At 44.2% G+C, this 20,394-nt stretch overlaps 1 protein-coding gene across 6 annotated transcripts; it reads left to right on the forward strand.

The window, feature by feature from the left end:
• The first annotated feature begins 6 nt into the window (after positions 1–6).
• On the forward strand, positions 7–11,447 carry LOC103056186 (cardiotrophin-1-like). 6 transcript variants are annotated; one of them, XM_088142563.1, is made up of 3 exons: positions 7–2,543; positions 9,625–9,746; positions 10,607–11,447. In XM_088142563.1, exons 2-3 carry the CDS (start codon positions 9,711–9,713, stop codon positions 11,057–11,059), a joined length of 489 nt encoding a protein of 162 aa, XP_087998689.1. In that variant the 5' UTR covers positions 7–2,543; positions 9,625–9,710; the 3' UTR covers positions 11,060–11,447. The 6 variants fall into 6 exon arrangements, with proteins under 6 accessions (XP_087998689.1, XP_087998690.1, XP_087998688.1 ...); XM_088142564.1 differs by having other exon boundaries at positions 9,628–9,746; XM_088142562.1 differs by lacking the exon at positions 7–2,543 and adding an exon at positions 3,090–3,139 and having other exon boundaries at positions 9,628–9,746.
• Positions 11,448–20,394: the final 8,947 nt, after the last annotated feature.

Below are 20,394 nucleotides of genomic sequence, written 5' to 3' on the forward strand. Positions count from 1 at the left end.
AACAAGAAGGGTGAAAAAAATTCAGACTAAGGAGATTATTTTGCATCATCATCCATTGGGATCCAAACAAATGTCACTTCTGAGCTGCACATTTTGCAGGAAAACTCACAATAGGGAATTGATGAGGTTTATTAGAACAGAATGAGCAATCAGTAATAAAGTGAGAGAATTGTAGGCCCCGAATTTAGTGGTCTTACCATCCAAGGGTGGAGATCTTCTTCAGGCAAACATGTATATTATCATTTTAAAGTCAAAATCACAAAATGAGCACCTGTTAGTGTATATGTATCTAGCCAGGTGTCCCTGACTATAGAAATATTTTTTTAGAAAAGAAAGAAGAAAATAAGGAGGAAAATCGGGATAAGTTTGCTCATAACCTGGGAGTTGACCTGAAGCTTGTCTGATGCTGTTCCAATCATCTCCTACTCTCCCAGTCAAGAATACCCAAACTTTGTGGCTTAAGGACCACCCTGGGTGGGTCCAGGGCCTATTCTGGAAGGGGTCTTGAGGGCTTTTAATGGGCAAAGTGGGTGCCTTAAGTATCTGCAATTGATCATTTTGCCTTGTAAAACTTTCCCAAACTCCCCAAATGCCAAATAGGCATTTGCTCTCTCTTGAAGGACTTTGAGGACCACAAAAGAGTGGATACATGAGGTCCCTTTTTGCACCCCAGTCTTAAGTAGTTTCTTTGGGGACTCTCCTGGCTTCAGAGCTGTACACTTTTACTGTGAGGTTCAGCCCAATGGCCTATTATAACTAAGGAAGAAAGAAAAATTGAATATGTTGCTGAAATCCCCAGTTCTTTAGTTTGGGACAATCTTAGGATGGAGGGCCAGCATAACTCAGCAAGAGTCTTAGACACACTTAGACAAACCGGTGTTTAGGGTTTAGCATGACGTGGGAGCCCAGCCTTGATATCCACTCCTGTGCACACTTTCTTTGGCATCACCCCCTTTTCCCTCAGAACAAGACTTCTTTTCTGGAGAAACTTGCAGGAGAGGGCGCTGCTCCTCCAGTTATTCTACTAAGCGCAAAACAGATTTCCGGCTGGGACAAAGACATCGTTGTGGCTGTTCCCTGAGGGTTTCTGGGCTGCATGTTTTGAAAATACAATTACTCAAATCTGTCTCTAGCCTTGATAAGAACAAATGAGTCTCCTTATCAAGCAAGGAGCTGAAATCAAAGGAAACACAACCCTCTTTATATTAACAAAACAGAAACCAATCGGAGTAGCATTAATTAGCAGTTGGGGAAAACCTCAGAACTGTCACAAAGTTGAATCCCACCATCGAATATTAGACGATCATCAAAATCTTAGATCTTTCTCTGGTCGGCGGACAATGGTATTCTTCAAAACAGAACAAAATTGCAGGCTGGTCACTCCTACAGTAGAATGATCAGCACAAGGTTTTTTGGGGGGGGGGTGGACTTTCTACTATAAGGGAAAGATGGGATTTTTGGCTCACACCCCACCGTTGAACAGGTTCACAGATGATGCCAGGCATAAGCAATTATGTGTTTGGTTTTGTCTAGCTTGCTGTCTGAACCCAGTTTAATGCAGTTTGGCATGACTAGGCAGGGTTTGGCATGACAGGTGAACCACATAGAAGTCTTGTGGCATTTCAAAGGCATTTGAATTTATTAGGGCATAAAATTCCACATTCCTGCATCTGAGGAAATGGCCCCCAATCTAGGAAAAGCTCCTGTCATTAAAAAATGTCATTTTTAAAAGCCTCAGTGGTTCTTGGTGGTCACTTTTGCCTTTCCTGGTTCACTTATTTGAGCGTGATTTCTTAGGATTTGCAGTTTTATCTTGTTTTCGTATTTTGATGAACTGGGTCCATCGTTCTAGCCACGGGGTTGAAAGGCTGGATGTGAGTATAGAAAGAATAAAAAGTCCAATTCACCTCACAGGGTTGTGAGAAAGGACGATTACAGGTATATTTGCCGCCTTGAGTTATTTATAAAAATAACAAAGGCAGGATAAAAAAATCTAAAAAAGAAAAAGATAAAGTCTCCTTTGAGTTAAGGTGACTGCACGGGGACACATTTAGGCAATGTTCCGGGCACCAACATTGTTTTTTACGACTTCCCGGTCTAGTCTACTGTCCCATGACTTCCTGATGATTTCCCATCCACATTTAAACAACCCAGCTTACCTTTTTTTCTTATTTTAGCATCGAGAAAAGAGATAAGAGTCTACCATAACAAGAGACAGATACACAGCCAACAGTTCGATTTTGATTCCCCAAAACCAAATTGACTCAATTTACCTAAAAGACTGTTTTTCCAGATTAAAAAAAAAAAATAGGTGTGTTGTCTTTGTTTTGCAAGAATATAGTAAATGATTCTTTTCTCTCCCTCTTTCTCTCTGATCTTTGAGGGACAAATGATGGAGGAATGGTCTTCCATCCAGTCGTTTTCCTTTCCAAGGCGACCCCCTCCTTGAAGTCGCACAACTTTGGAGTCCCGCACAGCTTTTTCGGGGGTAACACCCTACTTACGGAATGCCTCCCCCCCAGAGAGGCTCAAGAGGTGTCCACGTGAGTATCATTTCACCACTAGGCAAAGGCCTTTCTGTTTCCCCCAGCTTTTAAATTGGCTTTTAATTGGATTTGAATTCATACTGTTCTAGTTTCTGAAGGACCGCTGTGCTGCTGCCTACTTGATATGGCACTTTTAGTCGATTCCATCCTTCATGTTTTTCTGCAATATTTTTTTTAATATGTGTTATTGTAAACTGTCCACAGAGCGTCAACTATGGGGGGGGGTGTTAAATGTTTAACAAATCAATAAAATGATCCATTTGCTTTCCCTCCTGCAGAGGAAATGAAGCTGCCCCATACCCCCACCCCCTTCCTCCCTGGACCTACCCAGGGCACCCCTTCTTCCTCCCTCAGGCGAGCCGCACATCGCTGCCCGGCGTTGGGGGGAGATGAAAGGCCAGCGCCGGTGCAGATTCCGGGCCCGGCAGGAGGCGGGCCGTAGGTGACCTCAGCCTCCTGGAATCTTCAGTCCCGGGCCGGCGCGGGGACAGGGGGCGTGGCCAGGGGCTATAAAAGGTCCGGCGAGGAAGGGGGCGAGCAACAAGTGGCGGTGCTCGGTGCAGGGAAGGGTCGTAGGATGGAAGTGCTGTCAGGTACGGCGAAGTCCGGAAAAACGAGCGGGGGGGGGGAAGCACGCGCTTTCGACAAGTTCTGCTTGGATCTCCAAGTTCCCGCTCGAAGCGGGGCGGGAGGTTCGGCTTAAAGGATTAAAAAGGATCTCGCGTTTGCCTGCTGCTGTTTGCGGTTCGGGAGCGCTTCCATCCCGCGCCGAGCGGTGGTGGCGGTTTGCCTAAGACTGGTGGAGCGAAATAAGCCACGATGGAACAGCCCCTCCAAGGTGGGCATCGCACGGCGTCCCAGCCGATGCCACCAATGCCGGCTTGGCGCGATCTCATCAGCTCCCGGAAAGGCTCCGGTTGCGCGGCGGCGGACGAATCGGGCCAAAGGGAGCGAAGGGGCTGAGCGCGGCGCGGGCTGGGGGGCGGCAGGGCCTCCCGCGCTTGTAACGGCAGCTGGGTCTTATCAGGCGAAGTTTTCCGCAGTCGACCGCTTTCGTTTCCTGTTCGGCTGGCAAAGCGAGGGGAAAAGTCAGCTGGAAGGGAAGAATGACTGGCGGCTGCAAGGGCGCTTCTGACAGCTCGGTGGCCGAGTTCACACGACCTGCTAACTAGTACTGTACTTAACTGAAGCCCGGTTCCCTGCACTGATCCAATTGCCTACATTTTCCACAACTCATTGGGCTGTAAACAAAGCACACAGGCTGGTTTTGCATGGCAGAGACCGCCAAGTAGCCAACCACATTTGTACTTACAAAGTCGTGGGAATTGAGAGCATTTTTCCCAGAACTGTTTTCCTTCCTTCCTTCTCGATACTGACAAGAATTACCAACTTTCTGTGCATTTTTAGGGTTGCTTTTTCTAAAAGACAGAGGCCTGTGCTTTGGATTCTCCTGGTGAAGTTATTCAGGGAGTTATTCAGGGAGCAGAAGGAGGGACTCTACCGGTTGAACCACTACCTTTCCTGTAGCATGTCAGCGCACAGGCATGCAGTCACTCCTTGAAAGTAGCAAAACTCCAGATACCGTTAAGGCTTATGGCTATTGTGTATGATCTTTTGCTGGTGGTGATCCAGGTTGTGAGACCCAAATGCTGGCAGGAAGATTGATGGGGCTGCCTTTTGTTTGAAATGTATTTCATGTATGTAAGATCATCATGTTTGGCTTCGGTAGGAATTCACACGCAGCACCAAGCTGCAAAGCCTTTTGTTGAGTTTGTGCTTAGCATTTTGTCAACCAGGAGCAGGAGTTTATTTGCAGGAGGGGCACCCCAGCTGTTTGTGGTTTACTCAAACATAGTTAAACTATAGTTTAGCAGGTGTGAAGCAGGTCAGCACTATAACATCAAGAGTCTTAGGGTTAAATTCTCCCCCTAACCCTGTGATTATTATTGGGTTGCCTTCAGGGAGCTATTACCTCAGTTTCCCAGCTACCGTAAAAGTTTAATGTTAGTTAACTCGCAGAACTCTAGATAAGGTATTGGCGGTTTGAGCACTTCATGCTGTCGCTGGAAAACTTTATATAAGCCATGGCTTAAAAAAAACCCTCCCTTTGGAAATAATTAAATCTCCTTTTGCTAATGATGAGTTTTGCATCGTTCTTGGGAGCTTATAATCTAAGAACTCTACTTGGATAGTGTTGCCTGATTGTGAAATGAGAAATGGTTGACTATCATAATTATTACCTTCCCAGTTCTCAGAATGGCCAAATATCCTCCAAAGCATGGAGAAATTGGGTGAATGAAGTGAACTGAAGCCTGAGTGAACTGAACAGTGTGGTATATGGTAAAGGTGTTACAAAGCATGGGAAGACCCAGGTTCTGGTCCCCCGTCAGCCTCAGAAGCTCCCTGAGTGACTTTTGTTCAGCCCTTCTCTTTCAGCCTAACCCACATCACAGGATGGTTGTGGGGAAAATGGGAGAGAGTGCCCTCTATCCCATCTTGATTAAAAAGTGGGGTAGAAATCAAACAAAGTGTGTGCCCCAAAAATGTGAGGCTGCCATTCCTTAATTGCTGAAATGTGTCCTTCGCCTTCTGTCTGCAGACATCAGCCAGGGATCATGGCATTTTGATATCCAAGTTTGATATACTAGCTTCTCCTGTTAAAGGCACAAGAACAGGCTTGGCGGTTTCTGGGTCGGTTGGCAACCTCTGGACAGAGAACAGAGTAGGACAATCACTGATCTGTAAAACCTGAAGGCAGCTGGTATAATTTCAAAAACAAGATTGAGATTAGGATCTTGGAAGAGGTATCTTGGGTGTTAAGTATTTGTAGCTGGACAGCTGATCCTGAGTCAGCCTGAATGACTTTGGTTCACCTACTCTCTAACCTATCTTGCAGGTATGTTGTGAGTCTAATGGGAAAGCAAGGGGGGACGTATGTATCTCACCTTAACTCTGTGATTTTTTCTCAGAAAAATCAGATTTTTTTCAGTCTGGCCAGTAGAATTCATGACCAGCCAAATCTGGGCAGTTGATTCAGATTTTGGAAGGGGTTGAAAGGAAAGGAATAGAGAAGCGCTAGACTTGTGCAGACTTTCTCTTCATCCGCAGAGTGCATTTTGGGGAAAGGGCAGAACCTCATAAAAAGTATGTGAGAAAAGTGGGCAGTCAAGGAGATTCTGTATATTTAGAGCCCCCGGGGAAAATGGCAGTGCTGCTTCTTGGAACAGCCATCCCTATCTTGGGGTTGAGACAGCAATTCCGCAGTATTTATGGCCCGTCAGCAATGCCTTGAAAGAACACCAGTTCTTTAAGAGTGCCTCCATTCATATTATTGGCCAGCGTCAAGGCATCATGTTAGAAAAGATAGATCAGTTGGATGCACCCAACTCTATGAAGCAAACCATGGTTTAATATGTTGGGTAAACACAGCCTCTGTCTGGTTCTTTCCACTCATGAGAAAGTAGAGTGCCAAGGCTTTTGCCCATGGACTAGCTATGCAGAAACAGAGGTTTCAGCAGGAGCAGCTGAGTGAATAAGGACAGAATTAGCCCAACTTGGAGGGATTCACAGAGCACATGATCAGTTAACCCTCATTGCCTGGTTCACACAACCAACTAAGATAGATTTGTATGAACCCAGCCTTTGAAAACCCTTCTCCCCCAGCTCCAGCATCTGAGAACACAGGTTTTCTTAACATGGTGTCTCTGACTTGTATTGAGCTGCGATCCCATAAAATTTGGTCAGTGTGCCCAGTGCCAGCTGGGGATGATGGGAGCCCTGGCCCAGCACACTTGATGCTGGGAAAGCTTGGGCTTCCTGGGAAAGCAAATCCTCCCCTTCCTGGTTCTTGGGGCAGTTTTTTCCTACCTGAATGTTATGCATATACAGTATATTCTGTCCATCCCCTTTGGCTCTTCACGCCCTCTGTCCAGACTGTTTCCTTCATTGAAAACCTCTGGAATTTTTTGTTCTATTTGTCCTTCCTTTCTGCCTCCGGCACCCTCCTCCCCCCCACCCCCAAGAGCAAAAAATGTAAGACTGTTGATCTCACACCTTGAACCTGAAGCTGGAGTTAATCATTGATCTTGGATGGTAATTTAAAAATACATTTTCTGCTTGGCAGCGAGGATGCCTGGCACAGGAATGCACGATTTGCATTTAGAATGGCCAGGTAGAAGATTTGGTATTTCCAGATAAAACAGCAGAGCGATTGAGCAAATGTAGGTTTCTCTTTTATCCAATCAAAGGTACGTCCCTGGTCTTGTTTTCTGTGTCTTTGTGCAGCCTGCCAGCCAGGTGCTTTGCCACAACAGGCCCTGAAGGAACAGCTGCCCTTGTGTTCCTTGATTCCCAGAATCTGGTATACTGCTTTTGAATGTAGAAGCTCCATTTAGTTATGTTTAGAAACTATCAATAGATCTTTCTTCCCTGTCCTAGTCTGAAACCTTTGGCAATCATCTTCACTTTTCCCTCACTCTTCATCCCATTCTTAGCTTTTATAACTTGCTGTCTCAGCTTTCTTCAACCAGGCATTTTCCAGATATTCTGGGACTATAATTCCCAGAATTCCATACCTGCTAGGAATTCTGGGAGTTGCAGTTCTAAGTCTTCTAAAAAGGCCATGATTCCAGGCTCTTAACCCTTCTGATGTGAAGATGCCCCATCTGTGTCTTGATTGTCTTAGGTATCTTCTTCCAGCAGGGAAACCAGAGACCATAAGAAAGGACTGTGGTAGGTGGAATGGACAAAATTTCTATTAAGTAAAGTAAAAGTTATATAAAAAGTTGCACCACTCAATCCCCCAAGTTTCTTCCTCCGGGTGTCTAGGAAAGACACATACAATCATTATAAGCTGGCTGATGAAGTGAACTGTAGCTCACAAAAGCTTGTGCCTTTAATAAAATGCGTCTGAAAAGTTGCTACCAGATTCCTTCTGCTTTGGGGCTACCATAGATTAACCGGTTCTCCTCCTACAATTATTCCAAGTAACCCATGATCCTTCATAGGGATTTTGAGCTCTTCTGAACTACATAAGGCTGCCTTGAGGTTGGCAATCCAGCTGAATAAGCTTAAAAGGAAGACATTCTAGGAAAGATTAGGAGTTTGGCTAGTGGAGCAATTTTGACTTTCTTAGGTAAAGCAATTTGCATAGAAATTATCTCAGTGGGAGACTTAATGTCTGATTAAGAAGGAAGTAAGAGAAGTCTCCTGGTTTTTTTTGCTGTTGTATAGGTCAGCTTTCTCCAACCTGGTCCTCCAGATATGTACAGGTAGTCCTCACAGCTGTTTGTTTAGTGACTGTTCAAAGTTACAACAGTGCTGAACAAAGGGACTTACAACCAAATTACAACCATCACAGCACCCCCGTGGTCACATGATCGTGATCCGGGAACTTGGCAACCAGCTCTCACTTACAACAGTTGCAGCATCCCAGGGTCCTGTGATCGCCATTTGTGACCTTCCCAGCTGGCTTCCAGCAAGCAAAATCAATGGGGAACCACATGATTCATTTAACAACCATGTGATTCGCTTAATAACTGCTGCAAAAGTCATAAAGTCAGGCACGACTCACTTAACAACCACCCTGCTTAACAATGAATTTTCCAGTCCCTATTGTGGTTGTTAAGCAAGGACTACCTTTAATGGCCTTGCTGTCTGGAATGATGAATGTTCTTGTCCAGCCGATCCAGAGCTCAAGAAAGCAAATGGCAATGCGTTAATACGATCTGTGCAGTGTTCCTGCAACCCCTTTGGTTTTTCCACAGAGAGATCAAAAAAGTAGAGTGAAACTTTACAGCAAAGCCCCAGAGTTGTCTCTGTTTTGCATGCTGAGACGAGTTAGTTGGGATCCTGCTTTTGCCTGCTTTCAGAGGGTGACCCTCAACATGCTGTCAGCAGAAGTTCCTCATCCGTGCTGTTTTAGAAGCCTCTGGCCCAGATGATAGCGGCTGTATGATATCCAGAGGTCAACGCAGGAGCTTCCTCCGTTCTGTATTTAGCAAGTGTCAGAAAATTCAACATGCTTTGTATATTATTCCTGGTCCTTCTAATAACCCTGCAGTTTCAAAGTCCTTTCCTTGAACACAGAAACTAAAGTTTTAAAAAAAATTGTGCTGAAATCTGCAGGTGTGTCCAAATGACACACAGTTCATGGGAAGGAGAGTACATTCCACAACAGAGAAAAACAGAGTCTCTGTTTTAAAAGACTTACAGGCAATGAACTCCAGTTACATCTGTGTATGGCACAAAATACCTATCTCTAACAGGAAAGAAAGTTTTTAGCGTTTCTTTTGAAGACACAACCATGCCAAAGGCCAGGAATTTTCTACCCAGCTGGATTTTATTTTTACAACTTTGAAAGTTGCATGCTAGCTGAAGGGTGACAGAGATCTTTATTTAACGACAGCTGCAATTTGCAAGAGACCTGGCCCACTGATTCTGGGACTGGCAACTTCAGTATTATTGCATTATTCATGATTTCATATACAGTCTCTGGAGAACCTTTTGGACCTCAGCTAATTTTAGGCATCTTCAATATTGCTTTCCTTTTTGTCTTCCGCCCCCCCCCCCCAGGGGAGAGAGGGGTTGTAAGTTTGTTTTTAACTGTGAATAGCAGGCATCTATCTGCTTTTGAAACACCCTAAGGTGAGCATTCACAGGATAGGAGTGGGTACCTTTGATGTTACAGGTGAATGCTGTAGCAGTGTTTCTCAACCTTGGCAACTTTAAGATGTTTGGACTTCAATTCCCAGAATTCCCCAGCCAGCATGCTGACTGGGGAATTCTGGGATTTGAAGTCCACACATCTTAGAATTGCTAAGGTTGAGAAACACTGCTGTATAGTACTTTTGATCCTTGCTCATTTCTGATGCTGTACCCTAGGGTTTGAACTGCTCTTTAAGGTGAATTGATTTCCTCCACTCTGATTTCTTTTTCTCTCTCCACCAACCCCAGGCATCTTCTAGGTTCTGTTGCCTGCAAGGAAAGCAGGATAACTTGTGTGGTGTTATTCATACAGGTATTTGAATGTCCAGCCACTAGGTCTCGAATCTAACATTCCACCCACTTCTGTCTGCAGCAGATTTACCGGCTTGCTCTGGGTGCTCTCGCTCCCGACAGGAAATAGCCCTTGAGATTGAAAGGACGCACAATCTGACACTCAACATGCAGGTCAGCTCAGGACAGCTGCTGTCAAACTATGTGAGTCCTGAATATAAGTGGAACAGCTTAATGGAGGGTGGGGGCCTCTTGTCTGCGGAGGGGGCAATGTATTTTATTTCATTTGCAATGCTGCTAGGCTAGAAGAGAACATGGGACTTTGGTCCATGCAGAACGATAATGGCTTGAATCACCTGAATGAAGGATCTGGGCATTTTTCTCAGAGCAAATGCGGACACTGCCGAGTAAAAGTTGTAGTACTATAGTAGATACATGGAGCTAGCTTTTTAATATCTCTTGTTTTTCAGCATCTCAGACAAAGATGTATAGTCTATTGGATTGTATTTCCCTCTCACCCCACCTCCCAGCCCCAAATTCACTGGGTGACCATGGGCCAATTCCAGTACCTCAGCCAAACCTAAAACTGTTTAATGAAATGGGTTGAGAAGAGTCAATGCAAAGCCTCATTCACTGACCCCCACCCACTCAGTGGTCCTTGGAGAAAGGGTGGGATAATTTGGTCATAACAAGAAGGCGTCCATCGCTTTCTCAAGATCCAAGAATCCAGCGTCCAAGGAACTGATGGTCTGGCTTCTCTCTGGTTTTAGGTGCCTCACCAGGGGAAGCCTTTTGGAGATCCCGATTTTTTGGAGATCCCACCCCCCAAACTCACTGGGTGACCATGGGCCAATTCCAGTGTCTCAGCCAAACCTAAATCTGTTTAATAAAATGGGTTAAGAAGAGTCGATGCAAGAGCCTCATTCACTGACCCCCACCCACTCAGTGGTCCTTGGAGAAAGGGTGGGATAATTTGGTCATAACGAAAAGGCGTCCATCGCTTTCTCAAGATCCAAGAATCCAGCTTCCAAGGAACTGATGGTCTGGCTTCTCTCTGGTTTTAGGTGCTTCTCCAGGGGAAGCCTTTTGGAAATCCTGATTTCAACCCAACCATTCAGCCGTTTCCAGGGCTTCCACTGCCAGCCCTTTCTATGGCAGACTGGTTGGGCCTCACGGACTCTCAGCGTCTCCAGCAGAATACCTTGGCCTTCTCCAGTTTGCCAGTGTACTTGGCCAGTGTGAAACGCCAGCAGATGGAACTGAATTCACCGGAAACCGAATTACATCGTCAGCTCGAATCTTCGCATCTGCACTGCCTGGGTCTGGAAAATAACCTTAAATCCATCATGTCTTCCCTGGGCATCATGCCAGGTCCAGCTATATCAGCTAAGCCTTCAGAGTCTGACAACGCCTTCATTATGAAACTCACAGGCTACTACATTTGCCACCTCTTCCGAGACTGGGTCAACCGATGTGAAAAGGACATGGTCCTGTTGGCTAAGAAGTACCCTGTCTGAAAATGCTCCTCCCTCCATATTGACTGCTCCAGAGCTAGAAATGTGGAGGGCACCACACGCTACCCCATGTTTAACTGAAGCATGGGTTGGATGAATTCATCCGTTTCCTTGAGTTCACACAAAGTATCACACACAGCATCTTTAACCATCGGGACACTTGTAAATCTAGTAGTTACTGTCAGACAATATACTGAACTTGGTTAGTTTTAACCTAGTTTGTTTGTATCTTACCCTGTTGTGCAAATCCAGCCTGTTGGGTTAGCTTATGGTTTGATTTCATGTGCTGACCAAGAAAATGGGTTAATTTAGTAACCAGGTTAAGGGTGTTGCAGCCATTGAACCATAAGCAGAATTCCTGGCTGTGGTTCGCCCAACTGTTAACATGTCTTACAACAAACCAGACTGAAAGTGAATAAGCCAAAGAAAACCATCTCCTCAGATTAGTAATATTAGGGAAAAAAGTAACAGCACAAGAATTCTAATAAGTACCTTGTACTTCCAATTAAGAATCTATATATATATGCCATTGAAACAATATAAATCTTATAGTTGTGCGAAAACAACTCTGAAGCCAGAGACTAACCTTGCATGGTGGGCAAACCAAACAGTGTATTGTCCTAGTTTATTAATATGTTCCAGGTGGGGAGAAGGTATCTCTTCTCTACTTAGTGAGAACCCTGAAGAAATGGCATGATATGTTCTCACAGCACAAGGTTTTCCGTTGCACCCTTCATGACTGTAAAACTGACCAGCTTCTCCAAATATAGAAAATATAGTTTTCTCTGAAACTATAACTCCCATAATCCCATAGGCAGGATGGGGGATCAGATTGTAGACTGGACAGCTGATCCGGGCTAATCGCATCTATCTCCTTGGCAAGGCCAGGAAAGGAGAGAGGAGTGATGGTCACCATTTGGAAGGCAGAATTTTATCCTTCCTCCCAGCAGCCACTTTGTCCTCTGAATGTGGAAAAGAGAAGTGCGGCTGTGCACTTGGGTGTAGAATCCAGTGGGAAGTGTGATTCAGTGGACTTTTAAAATACAGAGCAAACCCAGACTGCTAAGGTGACTGAGTTAGCAGTTTGCTTAAGTTTGGGTTTCCTGAAGCAACGTCCATTCTTCCCTCTGAATCAGTATTTTCAACTTCAACCACTTTAAAATGTGTGGACTTCAACTCCCAGAATTCCCCAGCCAGCTTGGGGAATTTCCCAGCCTGCTGGCTGGGGAATTGTGGGAGTTGAAGTCCACACATCTTAAAATGGTTGAGGTTGAGAAGTGCTGCTCTATATAATACTGAATATTAAGAAACTTGTCTTCAGCGTTGAAAGACTTGGACAGTTTATTGTCCATTCACTGATACTGTTTCTTTCTCAATAGCACTTCGTCCCCTTTTAATATTGAGTTCTCACATATGATTGTGTCATCTGTTGGGGAGATTTTACACCATTGCTTTCTCTCTTGTTTTAGTGTTTAATATATGTTATGCTCTTTATACATTTCTTCATGACTTTCAGCACTGGGAATTTTTCCCCTTTCCCTTTTCCAGTTAGAATTCCAGTTGTGAAGTTTCTTTCCTCTAGGACGTATGTTCCTGGCTAAAATATTTTTATTTATATATAGTCTTCTAATTCTTCATAGATAGATAGATAGAGCAAAAAATAAATTTATAGGGGATAGTAATAAAACTATTTTAGTAGAATGGACAGTTTCTTCTCTCTTTTTTTTCCTTCTGCTGCAATGGGAATGGGTACATGTAATTTACTACACTGACTTGCTTCTAAGAAGTCAATACAAGCAGAAAACTGCATTGTTGTGTGCAGGAAGTCACCAGAAATCAGTTCGGAGTATCTCCCTCTGAGTTCACCTGAGTGACAGCACCTGACTGACTCTGGCTGCTCTCCAAAAGCTACATAAGGTTGGACCTGATTATTATTTGGATGGGAGTCCACTAGGAAATTTCATGTAAATTGGGAAAGCAAAACAACATCCCTGAAGAAGGCAGTGGCAAATGAATGACATGGCTGTATTCCCAAAGTCACTGAGAGTCAAGCTGGATTTAAAACGTATATGTTTTACCCAAGGTGATATTGCTCTAATTCACATATCTTACTAAGCCATAATTAACTCTGATTTATTATGCTACCATTACCTGGAGACACTTAACCCCTTAAAGCCAAAAGCAAGCCAACCCTATCATGATTGATGGGGTTCTTGAACTGCGGCTTAGACAACCAATTATAGCTCTTTTAATCATTATTTCATATATTTGTTTATCGCTTCACATAAAGGTGCACGTCACGTCTGTTTCAGCAGAAGCTAATTTACCGTGGGTTAGGGCCCTTTCCCAGTTATACTGTACCATCGACATTCAGAGTTAGAGGCTTGTAGTTTGCAGACCAAATGACCCACCCTCAAGTTAAAGGATCACAGCCTGAGACGTGGATGAGCAGCGCCAAGCTGGGTCGAAGAGAGATGCCCTCAGGGCGGAACATGGCCCCCAAATGTCTGTGAGACCTCCAAAAGTTTTATCCCAGTTGAATGTCTGCCTTGACAGAAGGGCAAAGGGATTACATGCAAAACCAGAGATGAATCATATTCCAACAAAAGGAACATGAAAATAAATTTAAATATCGTTCTGGTTGTACCATTCTTTTGGGAAGCGTGGGCCGCAGCACAATTCTGACACGCATGGCTTGAATCCTTCCCAGTGATAAACAGAACAAATTACAGTTAATTTACCAGACGCATTTGGCATTGTTCTCCCTTATTTGGCATGCGGAGTTTATACACCGCTCTGGGAGAAAATGTGCTTGCACTGTTTCAATTAGTTCCTGCATCTTCTCAAGATTTTGGGTTGGGTCTAGTGGCCCAGGGAAACAAATACATAGAAACCTGCTTTGAACTTTAAATGGCAATTTAAGATTTCTTCAGTTCATCCACTTCCTGCTTGCACCTATTGTGGGAAGACAGTCCAAGTACAGTAAAAACTATATCGAAAAGCTCCAGGTGGGTCTGGGGAAATGAAGTTCGTGTCTAGACTTCCCACAGGCCTTGTTTGCTTCATCTGTGAACTTCCTCATTTAACACCGCACCCGTCCAGCCCTACCCAATAAAATTAGGATTGCCAACTGCTCAGAAACCAGAACCTGCATGGTTATTTGGTGTTATTTTGTGGCAGACTGCAAAAAAACAAATGGCAGAACATATTCCAGTTTTATTCTCAAAGCCTATGTAATGTAATAACTGTAACTCGGCTGATTTTTAAAATAGATAAGTGGGTAGGCAGGTATGGGCATACCTCAATACATTCACATAACACCACCGTGCCATGAGCTGCCCTGGTTCCCAGTAGACTTCCGGGTGCAATTCAAGTGCCGGTTGTCATCTCTGAAGCCCCCCCCCCCTGCATGGGGCCAGAATATTTGGGGGACCACCTATAATGGTATGTGGGAATGACCTTGGGAGATGGGGGGAAAAGAGACTGCCTAGAGCAGTGTTGTCCAAACTTGTCCACTTTAAGATGAGTGGAGTTCAACTCCCAGAATTCCCCAGCCAACCATGCTGGCTGGGGAATTCTGGGAGTTGAACTCCACTCATCTTAAAGTGGACAAGCTTGGACAACACTGGCCTAGAGAATGGTCAGATAAGAGAGGGCATAGCCCATAGCTACATAATGGGTGGAGAAAGAGGCTCAGAAGGGACCCCCACAAGTTCTCAGGCTGTAAAGGAGACGGCGGGAGAGTTGTACTTTCAGATTTGCGAGATTCTATTAATGTAACCTTACAATAAAGTATTATTCGCTCATCTGGTTATGTGTCCTGTCCTGGGAAGGCTGACACCACCCCTCTCCCTTTCTGCCCAACCCACTAGATCCAGCAGGGTGGGCATGCTCCGGGTCCTGTCGATTAAACAGTGCCATCGGGCAGGGTCCAAGAACCGGCTGTCTCAGTTGCCTACCCTCTGGATTACCATTCCCCCTGAGATTCACAATTGCCTGACCCTGCTAGCATTTCAGAAGTCCTTGAAGACTTTGGATGTTCCCTCGGGCATGGGATCGGAAGGTTAGGTGACCCCGTCATTGATTCTCATTCTTATGATTGGAACTGGGTTTACTTTCAGCTGCCGTTCTTTTTCTTGTACTTACTATCCTGCATATTTGTCTGGGTCTAACTCCATGTGTGCCGCCTAGAATCGCAACAGTGATTTGGACGGTTATATAAATTGATAAAAATAAATAAAATTGCCCAATAAAAATGACCCAGTCCTCTCTATTTGATATTCTCTAGCTTCTTCCCTGTAGCTCCCTCCCTTCTAGCTCAATCCCCCTGTCCAAAGTCCATTCCCCAGGACTGCTCAAACTTAGTTTTAAAAAAATAAAGTAAAAAAGGAATTGTTACAGTGGTGAGTCTAAATATGCCTTTAGAAATGGTAGTACCAAAGCTGGTCTGCAGACACCTAGGTGGCCACTAGATGGCAGCAAAAGGATACAGGGAAAATCCAGTCTGCTTTTTGCCCTCACCTAGTGGCCACAGAGAGTTTTGCAGCTTACATATCCTGATGAATTCATATGATGCAGATTGAGAGGAAAATACCCTAAGTGGAAGAACAAGTGGAGAAGATTGAGAGCAGGTAAAACCACTCTGAAAACACTTCAGATAGAGCACTGGGCCCTAATTGGGCCACTGGGCACTTGGATGTAGCTGCCATTTTCATTTCCCACAATGCTTCTGCCTTAACATCATTCTGGAGAATTATGGGAAATGTTAAGGGAGAGTAGCCCCAGTAGACCAGGACTGTAAGGGGCAGAAGGAATCATCCTGAGGAACAGGAGGAAGAGCTGCAGCCAAGACAATGGTCAGATAAAAGAAACCTGAATCCAGGCCAGAACTGTAACCTGAGAAAGTGTCTCAGACATGATCCTTCCTAGTTCTTATGAAGATAAAAGGAGGAAGGGGGGAAGCACATTCAGACTTGCAATATTCTGTTACTCTAATCTTATAATAAGAGTAGTATTAGTTTGTGTGTCTTTGGTTTCCAAGTTTGGTCTACGTTGGAGGGGTGATAGGACTAACAGTAGAAGGAGCCCACCAGAAGAACCCTGACCAAGGACTCTTCAAACCAGGGGCCTCAGCATGGAGGGTGCAAAAGCTTTCTGACATCTTCTCACTAGCTTCATCTTCCAAAAAGGAAGAGTACCATTGCACAGGTGAAGTCTGTATTCTTCATCTAGACCTCCACTTTTTCCTCCTAACTTTTTGGCTCTTGTTGACCTTTTTCTAGCCAGGGGCTACTTAAGAATCCCAGGTGGTATCTTTCTAGTGCAGACATGTCCTCCTTCACCTGTATAGATGGGAAGGGATTTGTTACTCTGTGGAAAAAAGAAAAAAAAACTTTAATTTTTTTTTCATTGTCAAGTTTGCAACTCTACAGGTAGTCCTCCCTTAACAACCACAATAGGGACCAGGATATTTGTTGTTAAGAAGGACAGTTGTTAAGTGAGTCATGCCTGATTTTCTGACCATTTTTGCAGTGGTCATTAAGCAAATCACATGGTCGTTAAGCGAATTACACAGTTCCCCATTGATTTTGCTTGCCAGAAGCCAGCTGGAAAGGTTGCAAATGGTGATTGCATGACCCCAGAATGCTGCAACCATCATAAGTGTGAGCTGGTTGCCAAGCCCCTGGATTGTGATCACATGACCACAGGAGTGCTGCGACGGTTGTAAGTGTGAGGACTGGTTGTAAGTCCCTTTGTCCAGCACCATTGTAATTTCAAACAGTCACTAAATGAATGGTTTTTAAGTGAGGACTACCTGTACTGGGAAAACCTGACGGCTAGGCCTTGCAAGTGCACAGTTCTCAAGGAACTAGTCCTCACTGAGCAGATCAACCAATACAAGAACAAACATTCACATAAAGTGTTGATACTCACCCAAAATTGCTACTGAGGAATGTTTCTACTGAAATGCTCAGCTGAAAATAAATGGTACACACAGATCCAAAAATAGAACTGTATGGGACTGTCTAATTATGGTCCCTTCTCTGAAGAGATTACAATTGTAGTCCTTTACCTCTGTCTTCTTTTAACAGCTACCTGAGAGGCCGCACCCAACTGCCTTCCTCTCCTCCATTGTGGAGAGACAGCGATAGGAAACGCCGCCCCTGCTGAATTTCTGCCCATATGGCAGAGTTGGGCCCCCACTTTTCCAGCTTAGCTTCATGCCACCGAGGTCAGAAGAGCTGGGGATAAAATGTGCCAAGCTCACCCATCAGGGGGCAGCAGCGGCCAAGTCTTCCAGCGGGGAATGGCAAGAAGGAACAGTGGGGAAGAAGAGGGCCAGCAAGAGGGATCCAAGGCCAGAACGTGCTTGGGGAAGCCAACTGCCCGTGCTTACGGGCCCAAGGTTCGGAGGCCACGGCCAGCCTTCCTGACGTCCGCCCCTCACTCAGTTGCTCCATCCATCACGGATGCAAAGAGCCCAGCCAGACCCGCCATTTGTTATTTCAAGAGCCGCGAGTCAATTCTGAGGAAAAGAAAGCGGGACGGAGGGAGCCTGGCCGGCTGGGCCCCCCCTCCCCTCTCACACCCACAAGGAACAAAAGGTGCTTCTCGCTTCCAAGGTCGGGAGCTCTTTCAATCACCTGCCTTTGCACTGGATCACTTTCACTTCTTGGGAAATGACGCAGAGCCGGCTGTGCAAGAGGCAGCCCCTTTCAAGGATAATGAGCTTTTGGCCTCTGGTGGAGGAAGTGGCCTTTAAGGAGTGTTGGAGAAAGGGAGAAGAAAGCAAGCGAGCAAGGCTCAGCAGACGTATTCCTATTCCCTAGTTGCAAGAACAAAGACACAAACCAGTCTGAAGAACTCTTGACAAAACAAAGCTAAGCCAGAGCTAACTGTTAAGTCAGCAAGCAAAACCCAGAACAATTAAAAGCCGCGTGACGTTTTGTAAATGCAGGAGAAATTCACCCGTCAGTCAGAAGGGCAGGTTAATTTCTCTCCCATCTAAAAGCAGGCAGTGAAGGGATCAGGAGCATAATGGGCATTCCTGTCCATTGCAGAGGGCTGGACTAGATGACCTTTATGGTGCCCTCTGACCCCACAATGCCACAATTCCAGGATTCTTTTAGGTAGCTATTCATATCCTGGAATACCACCCAGGAGGTCCTTTTTCCAGGCAATGGTGGAACATGAAGGAGAACAACAGGTCTCATGTGGGGCAGGAGCAAAGAGGTCCATGAAAACTGCATGGAGTTTTGCGAGAATATGTCTTCCAATTTGCAGGTTTGGCTGAGTTTTGATTCCTGGCCAAATATAAATAGAACTCTGCCCCAAAATTTAATCCATTAATTTGCCCCTTACATATTACACCACATTTGTGGAACAGTACAGCAAACTGTTAAGACGAGGTGAAAAATAAATGAATGAATAATGAATAACCCTTATGAGCCACAAAGGGCCCTTTCACAACCCACATAGCCTACAGTTTATCTGCGAAGAGCAAGCTAGTCCACCCTGAATTTTATCCCATTTATGCTTTGTCTTAAGAAATCCATGGCAGCACACTCATGTTAGATACAACACTGCTCTGAATCTTAGTTTCTTTTAAGCCCTGTTTAACAAGCAATACTGGCCCGATTGGTACATGATGCTAAGGGATAAACCAGGATTTACAAAAAAATGTCACCGGAGTCACACCTTGCATGAAATTCTAACCACACAAATCACACCACGTCATAATGTGACATGCGTGCACCCAGACTTAGAGACCCTTCCTACTCTCTGTAGAACTGATTTTGCACGATCATTTCAGCTCCATTTTCAGTCTAATTTTGCTGAGATTTTAGCTACCAGAATTAGGATGCAAACATCCAGGTAACACTAGATGGCAGCAAAGCCATACAAAATCCTAATTCTCTGTTGCCACCTAGTGGGCTTCTGGATACTTACAGCCCAGATGTGACTGTCCCTAATTAACTCTTCTTAACCAAAGACCCCATTTTGTCCAGACCGTCCCCCAAGAAAGGCACAGCATACATTTTAAGATTTGAATTTTATTATACAAAATAAAATATCGTGTACAAATGTAAAAAAAAAAAAAAAGGCAAGGAGATTCTGCAGGAAACATAGGTATCAAAAATAGAATATTTCATTTGTTAAGTGACTTAAAAATGCTGCTTTGTGAAGTCAGTTCATCTCTGCTAACAATAAAGTCTTAAAATGTAGAGAAACCACATAGCAAGTATGTGAGTGAACTGCCCTTGAGGATTCAGACCTGCACGTTTGCGTAAAATCCATATCAACTCTGAAACAAGTTGAGAGGCTTATCCATAGCAGGGACTATAGCTGCAAACCTCAGACCATTGGTCTCCATCATTACTGTCTTCGCCTTGCAGTTTATTTTGTCATTATTTTTCCATCCCTTTTTAAATCACACCCGCCTTTTCTGGAGCAATTCTCTTAGTTTTAGCTACTCCTAAGTTTTCTCCAAACACCAAAGCATGTTCGAGTAACAGAAGTAGAGACGAAATCCCCTTTCGCCATGGAAGATTATTTCAATATACGATGACTGCGGCGAAATTACAATATGCACAGTAATGGAAAGATTCGACGTTACTCACTATGGAGAAAGTTGACCGATCTTGCTGAGATGGATAAATGAACTTCTTGGATTAGAGAAAAGACACTACCTACATTTACTGGTGACTGGAAACCTCTTATGGATTTTTTGCATAAAAAAGAAAAAAATGAACTTGTGATTTACAGTTTTGATGATTAGACAGGATAGATTACAGAAAGAAGAGTATCATGATGTAACTTTAGAGAGAGAGGTTAAAATAGAATTCTACTTGTAACTGCCGTGAAGAAAATCGGAAGGCACTTCTTCGTATCTTTTTTCTTTCTTTTCTATTTTTCTTCAACTTTTTTTCTCTTCTTGCAGTTTTTGCTTTCTCCTTGCTTTCTTTTTCTTTTTTCTTCCTTACTTTATATTAGCTTGTATTAGCTTTTATCTTCTTTTTTAAAAGTTTCAATAAAAATCATACATATATATATGTATAAAAAAAGAGACTAAATCCCATTCCATGGTCTTTCATTAAATAGTATATAAATAATACATCTAAATATCTCTCTGATATAAATTATCATTATTAGTATAGCAGTCTTTGCATTTTACCCCAAACAAAACTTCCAGAATGTCTGAGGAAGACCCCTAGGACAGACCTGGCCTTTTGGCTTACAGTCTAAAAGGTCACAAAAGTCAAGATGGCAGCCACAACGATGTAATTTAAGTCCCACCCCCTTTTTTACATGCTTCACATACAAAGGAGCAGGGCAGG

Source organism: Python bivittatus, unplaced genomic scaffold, assembly GCF_059951505.1.
Source record: "Python bivittatus isolate LINGU-HERP-01145 unplaced genomic scaffold, Pbiv_v1 ctg000440_np1212, whole genome shotgun sequence".
Taxonomy (NCBI): Eukaryota; Metazoa; Chordata; class Lepidosauria; order Squamata; family Pythonidae; genus Python; species Python bivittatus.

Bases quoted from the DNA above. Each gene is read 5' to 3' on its own strand.
- LOC103056186 (XM_088142560.1), top strand. The intron at 9,747-10,606 runs GTGAGTCCTGAA...CTCTGGTTTTAG, and splicing joins GACAGCTGCTGTCAAACTAT to GTGCTTCTCCAGGGGAAGCC.